Raw genomic sequence first — 17,781 nt, 5'->3', positions numbered from 1 at the left:
GAAAATGCTAGATTACTTATAAACTTATTACTATTTGTTATTCTCTCTGTTTAACGTTGACTAATGGTGATCATAGTTATTGATCGACTTCATATTATCTTTATTTTTAGGGATAATAATTCCATCCTAGTGGGACTAGTGTTTGTGTTAATCACTCCTAGTAGAAATTCGGCTGGAAATTACCTTAAGCGAAGCGAAAAATCCTTGAAATAGGAGTTGATTTCAGAAAAGGTATTGGATATACTTTTTTTGGAGGAAATTTCAATTGGATGAATGTAATATAATTTTGTGACTTTTAAAACAGAAAATACAGAGAACATAATATTTTTCACTGGAATCGAAAAAAAAATGGTCTCTACTGAACGCGGACCAAGCAGAACCTATAGGTGACAGTTTTTCTCTGTCATTTGATGTAACGCTGACCATGTCAGCTGTCGTTTATCGTCATAGCTGATAATCCACGAAAATCATCGGGAAATTCTGTACATACGTGGCGATAACGAGGATTTAACGATTTTCGTGCACGATATTAAATTTATACTCATAGCGTGGATGTATGGAAAGTGTTATTGATCGATCGCAACGAATGAATGTTGCAGAATTTCTTTGTGTATGTAAACACACCGAAGACGAATCCTCACATACGTGCAGATGATGTTGAACAACCGAAACGAAAACTTCATTAAAGTAAGCGAATTCAAAGAGAGCCGACGATCAGAAATCTTCTCATTCGTCTTTTTTTCCCATTCAAAGAATCACTACGCGTTCCTATGTCCTCGAAAAAATTTTCGCTGTGTCTTTAAGGGAATTAGAAAAAAAGTTAGATTTAGACAAGATTTTAGCTGTTCAGAAAATGTGAAGGTATACAAGAAAAAACAAATTTCAGCATATACAATGAGGGAATTTAGCAGAAGTTGCAACAACACTCATTCGGAAGGCCACGAAAAGTATAAATATCCGTATGTGGCATGAATTATCGTAGATTCGTGTAGATATTAAAAAAAATCACTGATTGCTTTTGTTGTGGTTCGATAGAATGAGGTGATTTCTCGCAATCCAAGCAATTTTTTCCCGAATCGATCGTTATTTTCCATGGAGAGACGGTTGTGAAGGTTCAAAAGGCGTTTCCATGTCAACAAGGAATACTGCGAAGTTCTGTTTGATTCGTTATTGACTCATTCAGGGGAAGTACTGTAAGTCTCTAAGTTTTAAGAAGAAAATGTTTTTATATATTGCTATTTTACCAAATTTGGTCTGGAAAATGAATTGTGGCACAACCAATCGATGCCAATCAATATACTCGTCGGTAACAAAGTAATTTTACAAATTTTAGTGGTGATTTAAAAATTCTTCCACAGAGAACCGTTGAAATTTGTACCGTAATTAAAAATTGCTCTTTGTCCTCATTCATGATGTCATATTTGAGGTGACTTCTGTAGTTGTATCCTTGTCACTTCTAACTTTCGCATGGTTTTACGTTCGAAAGTTTCGTGAATGTTGAACCAGTTCCTGGAAAAGTCTGCAAATTTCTCTCTTTCAAAGTTGATCGCTCAAAAAAAGTGGATGAAATCTGCACCGTTCAGCTCCGGCGCACTTTTCCCCGACCATCGCCGCCGCTCTACGTATCTCTCGAGAATCAATCAGATTCAGTACCCCACTAATCATGCAATTATACGTTTGCTTAATATTAATGATTAGATACCGGGAAAATTGTCTGGAAGAAACGCGCCGTTACCTGAAATGATTGAAATTTTTGCTGCAATTTCTATACGACGAGACCAATCTGAGAAATTCTGAGGACACATTTCGCTTAAAGATTGATTTTCTTTTCGGATAGAAAGGTGGTGGAGATTTCGGAGAGATTTAGTTCTGGTTTTATTGCGTAAGTTGAAATTTTTCCATAGTAACATTTTTATGGAGTGCGGTAACCTATGAGACACACTATGTCCATATCTCATAATACTTCCCCGACGATGTTTGCGTAAAAGCGTCGAGTTGTAATCGTTGTTGGTCGTATATATGGTATATAGTTGCATTACGGCGTTTCCTTGGTAAATGTCCTCGTCGCGGGGGGTGCGGCTGTGCACTGCAGGTGGCCGGCACTGATTGGTCGGATACGGTAGCCGTGGGGCGGTGCCGGCTGCAGGGAGGCGGTGCCGGCGTTGAAGCGCCTCGCACACGACGGCCCAACGCTCATCGCGCGGCCTTATAAAACTTTTTAACTATCCATTTTACTTTGTTAGTGGCGCGTTTTATTGTATGGCTATTTGGCCGTGTATCGAATAGTGGTGGTGGTGGTGGTGAGATGTTCGTATACGCGTCGTTGATAGGCTCTTTACGAGAGAGGCTCACATGCACACACACACACACACACACACATACACACATACATACATACACACACACGCATACATACATCTAACCACCCACATACAACCATTAAGCATTGTTACGGCACTCGTTAACTACAAATATATTGCAGAGCAGTCAAATCAAACGATTACGCTATCGTTTCGACGTATCATTAAGTGCTTCATGGTTTTTTTTTATTTCTTCGACATACAACCTTTTACTACCACTTCAATAAAATTTATTTCCGCCACCTATCTTTGTTATCTGTTTTATTTTTCCGCTTCTTAACAGATTTACGTAACAAATTGAATTGATATATGCTCGGCTCTTATTCACCCATAGAAATCATTCTAAGAGATTGTGAAAGTTTGCGAATTAATTGCATCCGAATATATTCATGAGAATTTTAGCAGTCTCATAATTATTCTGCTACATTTCTCTTACAAACTCCTCTGAAACTTAACTGCCATCGAGATAAGAATATTTTTTTAATAAGATCAGAACGATATTGTTGAAATTTAAAAGGATGATAACTACCTCATAGGAATAGTAGAGGAGTAGGCAGATAAGTAACACCAGTAACATTCAAAAATAAGCATAAAAGTCTAAAAAATCATAAAATAATGCTTAAATAACAACAACAAGGTCAAATATTCATCTTAACCAAATTAACGCTTCATTTTGGTGCCAGCTAGTGATTGTAAACGTGAAGCACGGTGATTATGTCCGTGACGTTTTCGTCTCATTGTTTCTTTTTTTAGTATTTTAGAAAATACTGTGTTTATTCGGTATAAAATAAATGTTACCCTTGTTCTCTGTTGGAACAAATTTAAAGCTCAAAACATTGTCCTTTTACAAATAGTTTCCTTTTACAAAATGGCTAAAATACTTCCACTCATTTCCTCCAAAGATATTAACTAAATGGACTTTCTTCGCAGTTCTTTACAAAATGAGCTTTTCGCTATGGGACCACTTTATTCTAATCATATTATAGTATTAGTCCTTTGGAAGGTTTATAACTACTTAGGACTGATTCTGTCCTGAGGATGAGTGCAAAAAGATGTTGAAACTCTGAACATCGAAACGTTTTCCTCCGTTTCTTGTTCCTGACAGTTCAAGTGTTGTAGGAATACTCAAAATACAATCTTAGTGAACTCTAAATTAGCAGCTTTATAGAACCGACTCAAAAAATACTAAACATCTACCTTTAAAAAAATGAAAATATTTCCATACACTTCCATGCATTTGCACAAAAATCGCCTTATTTCCATCATTTATACCATTTCCATTCCCGAACATACACTCTCACTCTATCGCTCTTTCAATTCGATCGTGATTTTCTGTTGTTGAGAATCTGGTCCCGAACTCACATTAATCCGAATTCATAACTGTTTTTTTTTGTTTTCGGCGATAGATTTTTTTTCTGCGTGCCCGGCTACCACGAGTAGATTGTCAACGTTCCCACGACGCCTGCGTCAATGCCGTGATTACTGTAGTTGACGGGGAGGTGGACGTTGTAAAACTTCTCTCGAACTATTTCTTTAGCACGTGCTGTTATTTACGTTCAACCGATCCAATTATTAGTTCTTGTGAGGCGGCTGTGGCGGCTTTTCAGCGCTTTCTTGGGGTACACGAGAAGTTTTCGCTGCGTTGACGACGTTGCTAAGCTGGCCTTAGGTGGAAGCGTGTCGAGCGAGGAGATAACGCATTCCGTCCAGAAGCGCTCAGCAGCGATTCATGCAAGTGTTAGGGTTCATGAGATGTGGATAGTCCTGAGAAGTTTCAGTACCATCAAAATGAACAAGTAGGAAAGGACACCACCAGGAGAAACCGGACGTCGCCCCTGGCGCGTTATCGATCGAATGGAGCGCGCCGACGCTCGTAAAACTTCGTCGTCGCCACCGCTGTCGCCGCCGCCGCCGCCGCCGCACCCCGCACACAACCCATTCAACCAACACCCAATTCCTCCTATTTATGACGGGATTAAGAGTGATCTTGTCAAAACACTACCGCCGACCGACCGGAAATTTCATCAGTCAATAAACAGTCGATCGATCGATGAATGATTATGTATTTCAGAAAAGATTGTTTCTTGCTGAACGAAACCGAACCTACTCACAGCCCTATGCTATGATTTCTGTGATGCAGATGATGAACCAAGGTCCAAACAACAGGTAAGAGCATTGTTTTCGTTTTGTTCACCTGGATTTACATAGTTTAAGGATGAAAATTTGACTTTGTTAAGTTCAAACTAAGTGAGTGGTCCTGAAATTCTGAAGGGATATTGTTTATGTTCTCTGAGAGGAGAATTTCCTCTTCTCTCCTTCTTTCCAATACAGAATCTCCTCACTTTTCCGGTTTGGCACCACAAAAACTTTGCAGGAAACCTTGAGGATATAAAAGAGGGAAAAGGAGGGAATCTTAACCTCCATGAAATCATCAGGATAAAATTCCTTAAGACAGGATATCTAAGCAAGAATGTTTGAGATTTTCTACGCTTAAGAAGCTTAAAATAACTCGCACCGCCGCTAAAGTTGAAGCCAATTACGCAAATTAAGTTCGCTACAAAAAAAGTACGAACAGTATAAACGCAAATTTGGGTAATTGCTCTATTTACGAGTAGGATTTTTTTCCACCCCGTCGCCAATGAAACTTCGTAGAGATCGACACCAGCGGCCAGAACTCGTGGCGTGCTATCTGCCGCTACAGTCTCACCACCACCACCACCACCACCACCATCACCCACCTCGCCTCGCCGTTCAATATGCCCCCGGTTTCCACGACTTCATTATTCCACAAATTCTACTAATGCAGAACCTATTCAGCGGTTTCAATCTGAATCCGGGAGCAACGCGAAGTTTACCAACCGGTGCATTTTGGCCACAACCACCACAACAGACAAGCGATGCTCAATCGGAAAGAAGTAATAGTGAAGCATCGCCGCCAATAGTACCGACAAGGTAAAATTTTAATTATTTTTAGATGAAAATATGTTTGATTGAATTGATAGATGTATATAGCTTCAGCACAGCAGTAAATCATATGCCGCACAATTATGCACCAGGTTATCCAGAATGGCAAGCCGCTCAAAAAGCATTCGCCGCTGCTCAAAGTGTGAATGGAGCGGCTGCTGGAGCAAAATTTCCGCCAGGACCTAGTGGTATGTCTGAAGCATCTTTAAATTACTCCACAGTAAACAGTAAAGTAATAAACAATGTAAGTATAAGTGTAAAATGTAAACAATGTAAGTGTAAGTATAAACAGGAAATTTTAAGGGGGATAAACTGTTACCCTGAAACTTCAGGGGGATTATGGCGAACGAAGAACTTTTCAACATTTCAAATCGATTTACTTCGTTCTTATTGGACCTTTTCGGAAATTACCGTATTTTGAAATAGTTTCAATGTTAGCAACAGCGGTTCTTCCTTTTCGAGGAAAGAAACATTATATCAGATGTTACAGTGTCCTCTAAAAAAGAAAACAATGAGGAAAAATAATGTTTTCCGAGGTTACTGCTCCCGGAAAATATCCCCGAAAATTTTCAGGATTCGATATGATGTCCGCCGCTGTTAACCCTATGTGCCCGTCAGAATTCTATCATCCCGGCATAACGTGGCCCGGATATCAATACGGACAACAGTATCCGTTCGCTACAGGACCGTATGCGCAACATATGATGGATATACCTGGATTGACAGGTTAGTGAGAAATGAGCGATGAGGAAAATTAGGGAAATCGTTAGAAGAAGTTATTTTTCCATAAGTTTTTCTCAAAAATTGTACTCAAACTAAAATTTCTAAGAGAAAGAGAAAAATATCTGAAATAAAAGTAAAGTAGTAACTTGACAGGGGAACTAGCGTTGAGCTCTGAGAAGAAATCTTGATCGTGATCCTGGAAATTTCTTTCAGGATACAGAATTTGTATTGTCGGAATAGAGAATGGTTACTGTAACTGACGGGGGGTAGAAAGGACAGAGGAATTTGTTCCATCTTCACAAGAACACAATACATAATTTCCCAGAAACTGAAGTATGCGCGTATGTATGTGTGAGTACAGAAAACGGTGGGTCCTGAAACGGAGGGGAGGCGAGAAAAAAAAACCATACGTCCGTCATTGGAGATGGGAGACGAGCAAATAGGCGAATCGATATCACGGCGTACCATTTACGATGGTCATGAAACAGCCCATCGGAGGCATCAAAACGGCCTACGTGTGTGTTTTCGTTCCATCGTTCTCCATCGGTTCCGTTCGTTCGTATTCGTTCATTCATCGACCTATCCGTACCGCTCACCACCACAACCGTATCCGTGTATCCGTTCTTGACCGGTCACACGGCTAAGTTCACAGTCAGTCAGAGTCAGTGTACGGCGGCACGGTCAAATCTTCCAGCTTTTCTCCGTGAACCGCACACTGTCATTCTTAGTCAGTCAGTTCGGTTTAGTGCTAAGGTCTTTTTTTTTTGTTCGCCTACACACTACGGTATCTACCGTGTCTCGTCGTCGTCTAGGGTTCGACACATTCGACACATTTCGGCATCGTTCTTTCAAGTCCCCATCCCCATTGTCAGTTACCTGTATTTGCGCGATTTTTGAGTTCTAGGAGAATTTTTTCCCTCTATAATGGGTTTTATTTGACGAATAGTCGGTTTTCTTCCCCCGAATCCTTTGAATTCGACAGAAATCGATACCAAAACATTGCTGATCGCCCATCCAATCATATATACTCCCGAACGCATATGCGTTTCACTGTTAATGTAAACTTCCCTCATGTTCCAGGGTTAGCGGACTACATTTGGCAGCTTTTCCATAAGGGTGAATGTTTCTGAAGTGCTACAGTAATTATTACCGTTCCCTTTTGGACAGAAAAGTCGGAATGGGGAGATAAATTCAAAAAAGATTTCATTCTTGAGAAGAAATAAAAACTGTTTGAATTATAACTGCAATATAGTTATCAACTGTATATTCTAGTAGGAGGAAAAGTCAATATTTTTAAGAATGATTGTTAAATCTCTTTAAAGTACTTTCTAAACCATCACAGGACTATTTTTGTTCAAGGGACTTCATAAAATGAGGCAAGAAAAAGTTCTGTGTGATATACTTTTGTTCGCACGTCAACCAATCAAAGACGGATCTAATTCCAACCAATTAGAGAAAAGTCTCAGATTAACCAATGAGAGACAAATCTCATAAAAAAAAACGCTCTCCATCTGATTTTAATTTTCTGATTTGGGTCCACAAATTAAGGAATGCAAATTAAGTTGTGTTTATTTCTTCATCTTTTCTTTTTCGGATAACAAAAAGGAAGCTGGTACTGTAATTGCGAAATAGAACAGGTTTTGTTAGTAATTTCACGATAGAGACAATTAATTACTGCTAAAAATTACTTGAATTTTCAGTTGTTCTATGACTTCAGCATTTTTTCTCAATTCGATTACAGTAACATGGTGAGCAAATCATTCATCAGCAGTCTAATCTTTTTTACAAAGTTTTTTTTTCCAGACTTTTCTTATTGAGAGAACATAGGAACTATTCATTTATGTATGGAACTTATATTAAGTCCTCTTTCCTCAAACTCAAAAATGTTATTTTTGTCAAGTTGGCAAAAGCTTAAAAGCTAAAAAAAAAACGTTGAATTTCTAGTATAGAAAAAGGAAAAAAAGATATGCCTCTAAAAAATATGTCTGCTTTGAAATTCTTGGTAATTTTTTGGAGAAATTGCCTTGTTAAAAGCGTACAACCTCCTCCAGGCGGGTGCCTCCCCCCGATGGAACTAGTTATGATTGTGTACACTACCTGCCAGCTCATTCTCACCGCACGAGCGGCAGCAGCGGCAGCAGCAGCAGCAATGCATCCGTACAGACGCCATCTGGTCTATAAAAGTAGCGCTGTGCTATTTAATTAAGCTGTAAATGCGCAGCGAATGCGGTAGGATGCAAAGCTGAACCTCTCAACCAGCCGACATCGAGGGGCGCATAGCAACGAGGCGAATCCGGCACCGACATACCGAAACGTTTTCGACGGGAAAATTACTGGATCGTCCCTCTCCACGAAAGTCGATGCGATTTCAATGTGAAACAAGCTTCTACTTCCCCCCCCCCCCACCCAAACTCTCCTCAACTACCGTATTCGTTTCCACTGCATTCGTCTGCAAATTAGTTGACATTCGTTTCGTATCCAGACTGGACGGTGCCGCATGACATGAAAACCGGGAGACGTAGGAGGCTGGAGGTAAAAACCACCACGGCCACGGCCACGGCTACCGTATACGAGGCATTAGAGGGAACAGCGCTAATTGTTAGGTGTCTTTTTAATCCGAAAATGCGGCTCAGCAATAGTCATAAAACGAAGATTGGCAAATGGATAGTCGTCATGGGGATCTCTATCGTGTTACTTGCACTATTTTCTTAGTTTATGTAGTCTTTTGTATCCATAAACGGCGGAAACCCTCCTAACAGCTACTGGAAAATGCAACTTTCTAATCCTTCAAAATGTGCAAAAAAAAGTGCGGTTTTAGAAATTTCCCAATCGATTCTAAGGCTTTAGAATTTTTCGAATCAATAATTTTTCGTATCCAATCGATAAATACGGAAACAAATGAATAGAGTGATTTTCTATTAAGTTGTTTGATAAAGTTTTGTTCTTTTGAGCTTTAAGCTTTCCAAAAAGAGGGTTGTACGTCCTCCATCGGCTTGAGCGGTATTTTCCAGACTTATACTTGATAAGTTATTGCCTATAGTCATTTTGGGCTTTGTTAATTTTCCAAAAGTTCCTGGGAAAGTTCCTTCTATTTCCAGAATTTCTCAAGAAATCTTTAGATTCGAAAAAAAAAACCTTGCAAATGTGTAACGTTTCCCATTAAAAATTTCGTATGGTTCATATAATTATTCTTTTTTTAAAATTCTTACCTTTGTTTGTTAGCATTTTTGTCGTTTTGGATTGCTTAAATGAGATTAATCCCAAGTCTTTTCTGGAACAAAATCCAGCAAATTTATTGGGAATTCCGCTCACATTTGTTTTTCTTCAACACATTTCTGACGATTATATTACTTTAGCACGGAAAAAGAAAGTAAAAAACAATCTAGCAACTAAAACTAATATAAAACTAACACAAATTGAAATATAAAGCCTGGAGGGGTAGTTTTATGCTTCCCTTCCAACATGTCTTTTCAAAAAATGAATTGCTATAGTTTCTACAAGTGATTTTTCACATTTGTCACCAATACAGTTAATAATCAGTAAATAAGTAGTCTAAAATACAGTATACAATGAAGGAAAAATAATGGAATGTGCTTGGATAGAGAGGAATGCGCAAAATCCTTTGACCTAATCAGTTTGACTGACAGTCATTAGCATCGCTTCACGTGGAAAAATGTAAAATTTGACTGATTCAAGTAGGATATTAGTGACTGGGGATATAAATGTAGCTTCTATTCATTCGTAGAAATTTTGACCTTTAAAATTACGAATAGAATTTGAATTTTGTTTTAAGTAGTCCAAAACTGCTATTAACTGCTTATTTGATCAAATTCGAATCCCTAACTGCCCGTGAGAATTTTTTCGGGTGACTTCGAACATTTCAAGGTGTTAGGTTATGTATTGAAAGCTGCCCAAAGAAAGGATGAATTCAGGAAATTACAAACAATGGGAACAAAAGGTAATAAAAAATGTTGGTTGTTATTTAGTTATTGCTGTTCTTATTATCCGTTTTGTCCTTTCAGTTCCAAATTTTTACGTAATTAAATTCCATCAGCACAGTTCTTACTGTAACAATCAGTTTGGATTTAACCTATTTTCGATTATCATCTCCTTACTGTATTCAAATATATTCAAATATCTTTTTTGTATTATTCAAATTCAAACATCAGATTCAAATATTGTATTCAAATATCTTTTTTTTCCTCAGTAAATTTTCGTGAATATCACTTCTGTTAAAAGTAAACGTACAAATCAGAAGGAGGTACATATAAGTGACTGTCATGAAATGTTTATGAAAAAATAGAAGTAAAGACGGAAACAACAGAAAACTAGTGCATAAATACAAAAACAACAAAAATACAAAAACAGTGCAAAATAAGACGCTTGTACATAGAATTAACTCCAAACAATAAAAGCTCTAAAATAAAAATATATAAATAAACAATAAAATTCATATCTTCGCATCAGAAGTGGTATATGACAACAAAATTTGAGCAGGGAATATTTTTTTAGTAAAGAAAAGTTGTAGAATTTATACTGTATGTCATAGCTACGAAATTTTCGGTCACAGACACTCATTCGCTGTCCGCCCGGGCCTCGATTCGTCATTGCTCCTTCTCTGCTGGTGTTTTCTGTAAAGAAAAGCAAATACGTGCGAATATTTTATGACTTTTCTGCAAATAAGTGGAAGTGGCGAGATGACAATATCAGTTCAATAGGGACGACGGCATCGAAACGGTCCCGTCGAAATGTTACAGACGAATCTTCCACGATTAGCGTTATCATTCCTGATTCAAGGAGCGTATTTAAATTCTAATTATACCGCGAAATCGGTCGATTTTGAAAAAAGGGTGCTCTGCGTGTGTTTGAGTGAAGAAGAAGTCCTTGGGCTTGATGATCGTAAACTGCTTGCAAGCGATGGGAAGACAGATGGCGAACAGCGATAGATAGACGCCGACTTCTTTCCTGTCCTGTTGAGAAGCCGACGCCGTCTCTATATGTGTGTGGCTGTGTGTGTGTGTGTGTACGTGTGGTGTGCGCGTGTGTCTATGTGTGTGCATCGTTGCCAAAGAAACTTGCCGACGGGCCAATGGCCATAAAATATCCTAGGATACGGTAGGTGTGAATGTGAATGAGTACAGGCAAAGTCAAAACAACTTGTCAAAAGGTGAGACCGAGTAATCGGAGGTAGTTCGTAAAGGTAGCAGCGTATCACAAAATGTGCGATCCTGGGATTTTTCCAGGAGTGGATTCGCGGTAGGAGTGTAGCTACAAATTCAAAAAAAATTACTCGAATAGTTTTCGTATTATTTCTAATTTTATTATTAAATTTTATTTTTAACTTTTTTTTAAAATTTCTATTCGAATGTAATATCGAGTTTGATAAGCTGTTATTATTATTATTTATTCGGCAATGAACGTGAACGCGCTCTATTTGTTATCAATAGCTCATAAAAAGCGTATGAAGCATCCGTTGCGTGATCCGTTCTTCCCAACGATGCAACTCACTACGGTTAATAGAATGAAAGCAATCTGCAGCGCGCCTACGATTCTGCAAATTGTGGAACTGCTGTATCTGAATGTTTAGTGTATATTAGTTGAATTGTGAAATTGGACGACGACGAAGTTGCCCGTATTCTATCGCGTAATAAGTTGCATCGTTGAGGAGATGGATCACAGAAGGCCGATTCACAGGGGTTTTTCTGGATTACGGCAAGGAATTTGAGCGTAGCCACGCTCGAAATTGTGAAGTACACCCCTCACCTCCATGGAAAGGTCACAATATTGTCAATTTCGTGATCCGTTACCTTTAAAGGTCTTGTGAGGGTATGGTACGGTTCTTCTGGATAATAATTTACTCTTTTTCCAAGACTCGATATCGATTCGTCAGCGCAACAGCGACGTTCACGAATAGTCATCGAAGATTTAGTATCCTGTACTTGAGGGCATGGAAGAAATGGAGCGTTTTTCTGTTGATTATTTAAAATAATAAGAATATTAGGAATTGGGAGAAGAGGAATTATAATAAAATAATAGGAGAAAACCAATTATATCGGTTTAATTCCACTTATTAAAATGGGTAATAATTGTTAAATTTTTCAAAAAAAAGAAAACAAAGTTCATTTCATTGTGAAAATGATGCTAAGTTCCACAAGAAAAAGTTTATTTCCCGGACTTTTTGCATCGATCAAATGCGAATAATTTCATTGGAATCTTGAAAATATCGGTTCGGAACTCTTGGAAGTTTTCTTTGAGAACAATTTACAATTTAATTGAGTATTAACTTTTTTGTGCAGAGCAATTAAACAACACATGTTTTGATTTTCCCGATCATAAACATGGATTCACTTTGTTGAACCTCAAATCTTGATCGCAAGTGCACGTTCACCGATTGATTGTTCTCACATCTTTTCTCACATGTTCGTTGAATTTTTCGCTCATTCGCTCGGACTGAATCATCCTGATAAATGTAACGAATCAAAACGTTTGATCTTTGCCGACAATTACATTCGAACTGACATTTGATGCAAAACAACACCTATCTGTTGTGTTCACCGACCGGCGGTGGAATCGATTCCGAAGGACCAACACAACGTTTCGACGGAAGCCAGACGGGCTTCCGTCGAAACGTCCAAACCGATTTTAATCAACTCTTTCAATGCAAACAATTCATTCGAAGCGTTAATTGATTGTTGGAAAGGATTGGGACCTTTCTGGTCGCTTGCTTCTCCTTCTGCTCTCGGGTAAAATTATTTGCGAGAGAAAGCCATTGCGCCTAGAAAAAATTCCTAAGGCTTTCAATTAAAAAAAAAACATATGAGAGACAAAAATGGTCGTCACTACTCATCGCACTTCAAACTCCCAAAAAACATAAATAGTGCTAAAAAAATGTGCTTTAAAAAAATGTGCTTTAAGAAATTTCGGACAGTCTCGGGATGGAAGTCGGATAGACATGCCAAAAGTCAAGTAGATTTCTTTTTGCAAAGATCCTGCCGATTATCCAGCATGATGGTTCATCCGTATAGGTGACTGTTTTTAGAAAAATATACAACACACCGGCTTAATCCAAATTTTCCCGAAAAAAAAGTTCTCAGGATGAGTTGAAGATTTGGAGATTTGAGAGACTTCTTTATTTACCTAACGAGAGTAATGTAATGTTTATAGGGCATATTTTTCCAAAATTTCCTAGAGACTAGGAATTTCTTCTAAAAAATCTCTGGAAGGGCCTTGTATTTCTTATAACCCCTGGAGGTACGATGTAGGTGAACAAATATCTTAGTACCCTAATCAAAACCTAACGTAAAAGAGACTTTTTCCTTGACCTACCCTGTGGAGACGCAGCATAAAATTCTAGAAGCAGCTGTTGAGATTTTTTTTGATGTTACAGTACTATTTTGTATTTTTTTTTAGAAATGTTCAAGATGTCACTTGAACATTTTTGAATAAGGAGATATATTCAAACGTATGACTAGCGGGGTAACCGCTTAGGAAGAACGTTTCGAGTCCGATAAGATCCAGAAACCCATATCCAATGCTGTAATGCTATGCTAGAAGTAACGCATGGGATCTCGTTGAGCTCATTTCATTTCGCGCGTCCCACGTACACACTCGCCTCGCTATGCCCACCTCAGCAGCATACGGTAGCAGATGCAAAACATGATCCAATTAGCGATGGAGCACGTTTGCGAGGCAGGCACACAGGCTTCTGGGACTCGTAAACCCCCTGTTTGATTAGACGGTTCGGTTTTATGAGTGTTTCTGCTGGTTGCAACCATCGCCACCATCACGAGGAGCACCACCGTAGTGCAGCTGCCTTTTCGGCATATGTTACCTCCTTTAATTGTTCATTGTTAGTCTTGAATATGGTCCTATGTAGAGATAATTGCTTAGCAATTAATTAATTAATTAATATTTAATGTCTGATATGGGTGCTGGCAATAAAACCTCGTCAAAATCCTGGTAGATGGTGAAAAGTTGCTATGATCTACTTATATAACGGGTAAAGAATTAGAGAGACCAGAATCAAATTCAAATTGGTCCTGAAAAGCAACAGTGAACTAGAATTCCTAACTTCCACTATTCATCACAACTTTTTTTCCAGATGTCCTTGGACTTTTTTTCCTGTAGTTCATAGTTTTTCATCCTGTAGTTCCAGGATTCGTATTCTTCAAACAGCACAATTTTTTTGTCCATAGTGTATTTATACATAATTCCCGTATTTTTTAAATTTTACTTTGATACTTTATTCAATTTTTATCTAATTTTCAATTTTTTAATTATTGGAATTTTCTTAAAATCAAAAAATCCTTCTGAAAATGTCAAGATTGACGCTTTAAACGGTTCAAGAAAAAACAAAAAAAAAAGAAAAGAGAATTTTTGTAAAAAAATTTTTATTATATTTCAATTATATATTTCTTGTTTTTGTTTTCTGTTTTCTGTTTTCTTTTCACACCTATGGGTGTTTTCAAATAAATAAATATATAAATTCTGTTACATTATAAGCTTTACTAAAAACCAATACTAAACTTGTACTATATACATCATTTTATTAAATAAAATATTCCGTTTTTATAGAGAATTTCCATTTTCTTCACGTGTACCCCGTAAATTATTTACATGGAAATTTTCGTTGAAAATAGGGAACTCTCCAGCTTTTAAAAGTAACGGAAATGAGAATTATCGACATTGGGAGTTAAGAAAAAGAGAATAAATAGGAACGGATGACTGTGATGATGAAAAGTTGGGCGTATGAATGAGGAAAAAAATGCTTAGGAGAGGGTCTTCTACATCTCCGACCTCCTGAAAAAAGTCAATTCGATTAGATTTTTAGGGATCCTAAATTAACCAACACATTATATTATATCCTGGATATGATAAATTGTTTTACATGTAGATTTTATTGTGTTCTTATTGAAATTTCTTTATAAATTTGTAATTTAACCATAAATACCTGTTTCAGAACCTTCCCTCGATTGGACGGGTAATCATTCGATGCGAAAAAAACGAAAACCCTACACAAAATATCAGACGTTGGAACTCGAGAAAGAGTTTCTCTATAATACGTACGTTAGTAAACAGAAAAGATGGGAATTAGCACGAACACTTGGCCTCACCGAACGACAAGTGAAAATATGGTTTCAGGTAAGATTCACTTAAAAATCTGCGGCATTTTTTTAAAAAAAAAAAGCTTGCTAAGCTGCCGACTGTAAACGTGGCCGAAATTCCAGGGTTTTATCCTGAAAAAGTAAAATAAGAATTTCTGGCACGGGAAGAAATTAGGTTTCTAGAGCGATCAGAAAATTATTCAATAATCTACGTACGTAAAGTGCTGCCTTCAGTGAAAATGAGCAATTTACTTGAATAGTGTCAAGAAATTTAAAAGGGTAAAGGATAAAGGATAAAGCATCTGGCGGGAATCAATCCGCTTGGGACCTGCGCGACCACGTTCACTTCAATTCAGAATCGTTTGAGGTTTACGAACGTGTAACTGGCCCCATACAATGACTTGCGGGGGCCCGCCGACGGGTCAAGTCAGCGTTTTTATCCTCCCAGTCAAGCCTGGTACCAACTGATCGACCCCGGAGGGATGAAGAGCTTGGTGAGCTTGGGACGGACCTGAACCTCCAATCGATCGTGCAAACAGCGGAACCTCTTACCGACTGCGCTACACACGCCCCATTAAGAAATTTAGTGCTAGTTATTCATTAACTTATTTATTGCTTTATTATAAAAAGAACCTTATTTTACTTTAATTACTACTGGGTTTCTCAAGATCTCAATATGACTATTTATTTCTGCTTTCATGCACTCTTCACAGTAGGTTAGAAATGAATTATGGTAGTTTAAATAGTTATAATTTGAAAAATTACATTAATAGAGCTATAGTCTAAAGTTTTTGGTGCAAGTGAGCCCGCTTCGGATGAGTCACCCTCGGTTCAGTTCGATTTGACTTCAGTTCAGAATCGTTTGAAGTTTATGAACGTTAGCGCAGCCTTTACAGTGAGTTGCGAAGGCTAGGCGATGATATATCAGTACTGTACGCTTATCCTCCCGGACAAGTCCGGTACCAATTTATCGATTCCGAGGAGACGAATGACTTGGTTGGCTGTAGGGCGGCTCCGAACCATTGACCGTGCAATCGCTGGGGAACTCCTTGCCAAATGCGCTACATCCACCAAATATATATGTACCGTATTTGTTAACGGGCAATATCCATTACTTCAATCCAGGGCTTAACCTGCTCTCCACCGATTCAACACATTTGATGCTATCTATGAATAGTCTTAGATACAAATTTTATTATATATCATTCATATTTTTCACTTTTTTCACTTATTAACTCAACAGTCCCAACGAAAAAAGAAAGGAAGAAAGTGAAGAGAATGAAAACACAGTCAGAAATTCTGCGTATTTCATAAAGCACCCCGAAGCCTTCAGGATCCTCTCAAACCCCAGTTAAAACTCCAAAAAGGATAAAGTCACTATCAATCCAGTCGATGATCAAGTCAGTGTTTTTATCCTCCCAGACTAGTCTGGCACCAATTTATCGACGCCAGATGAAAGTCTGAAGGGTTGGTCGGCACTAGGGCGGATTCGAACTTCCGATCGATGGTGCACGCAGTGGAACCTCTTGCCGACTGCGCTACACCCGTTCCTGTTAGAACTATAGAGTAAACGAAAAAACCCGGAAAGTAATAGAACATAGTATTGTAATAATGTTGCAAAAATAATGGTAAAAAAAATAAATAAAAAATGATGTAAATAGTGGTAAAAAACCGGAAAGAACTAGAATAACATAGTATTGTAATTATGTTGTAAAAATATAATATGATAATGTGGCCTGGTGTTAAAATATTGAATCACAACTATCAATAGTTTATACGTTTTTTTTTCCAGAACCGACGAATGAAGGATAAGAAAGTGAAACAACGTGCAACTGTGGATGGTGCTGGTTGTGTGATGATGCTGAAAGAGGAATAACTCTCCCTCTTTTTCTCTTTCGGATGGAATTAGTTCATTCAGGAATAGGTTAATACTAACTGTGCTGCGATCGTTCTATATCGCCCGTATCATCTTCTCTAAGTCCGGGTGCTCGACGGCGGCGTGTCTGGATATAGTTTTGTACGTACACGCTCTGGTTGCTCACCATAAACGAACTATTTTAGCTGCACGTACACATACGTACACACACATCTATTCCAATTCACATGACCATTGCTCAATTTATAAAATTTACTCGAATTTACCAATGAGCTCTTCCTGTAGATGATATTTGTCGGCCATGCCCCTATACACGATTAGTTCTATTCGATTTCCCTTCGATGTATCCTTGGTTTCATGAGCGGTAAATCCTTGACCATCTCTTCGCACGCATCGCAACGAAAGTGGTGGATTGCTGCGGTTGTTTCCTTTGCGCGGGCAGCCTCAAATCCCAAAAGAGGGAGATCTGGACCATTTCTACAGTTTCAATCGGAGTGTGTACGCTCCGGAAAATTCCTGCGGTCCTTCCTCTCGTGCGAAAGGATACGTGAACTGCGACCACTATCGTTGCCCGCGTTGCCCCTATTCTCAGTGATATGTAGTTGAGTATATTTAAAGAGTCGCGGTGTTCAGTCTAATAAGCGCATAATTACCGGTAACTGAGCGATTTTTTTTTTACAAATCCAGCTCGGAGTTCTTCTATTTGTCATGTGTGATGATTTGATTTTTTTTTTTTGATAAAGGTAGTCATCGT

The 17,781-nt window shown here is 38.2% G+C and overlaps 1 protein-coding gene across 3 annotated transcripts; it reads left to right on the top strand.

The window, feature by feature from the left end:
* Positions 1 to 4,410: 4,410 nt before the first annotated feature.
* RB195_008450 (uncharacterized protein) lies at positions 4,411 to 17,027 on the top strand (the record flags this gene model as incomplete). Of its 3 annotated transcripts, none has more annotated exons than XM_064194958.1 (6): positions 4,411 to 4,526; positions 5,178 to 5,312; positions 5,379 to 5,512; positions 5,898 to 6,050; positions 15,007 to 15,188; positions 16,944 to 17,027. In XM_064194958.1, 6 exons carry the CDS (start codon positions 4,411 to 4,413, stop codon positions 17,025 to 17,027), a joined length of 804 nt encoding a protein of 267 aa, XP_064046103.1. The 3 variants fall into 3 exon arrangements, with proteins under 3 accessions (XP_064046103.1, XP_064046104.1, XP_064046105.1); XM_064194960.1 differs by having other exon boundaries at positions 4,483 to 4,526; XM_064194959.1 differs by having other exon boundaries at positions 4,483 to 4,526; positions 5,373 to 5,512.
* Between the last annotated feature and the right edge of the window lie 754 nt (positions 17,028 to 17,781).

This window comes from Necator americanus, chromosome III, assembly GCF_031761385.1.
Source record: "Necator americanus strain Aroian chromosome III, whole genome shotgun sequence".
NCBI classification, from domain to species: domain Eukaryota; kingdom Metazoa; phylum Nematoda; class Chromadorea; order Rhabditida; family Ancylostomatidae; genus Necator; species Necator americanus.
Note: the sequence above shows the minus strand (reverse complement) of the source record. Positions and strands in the feature narration are given on the sequence as shown.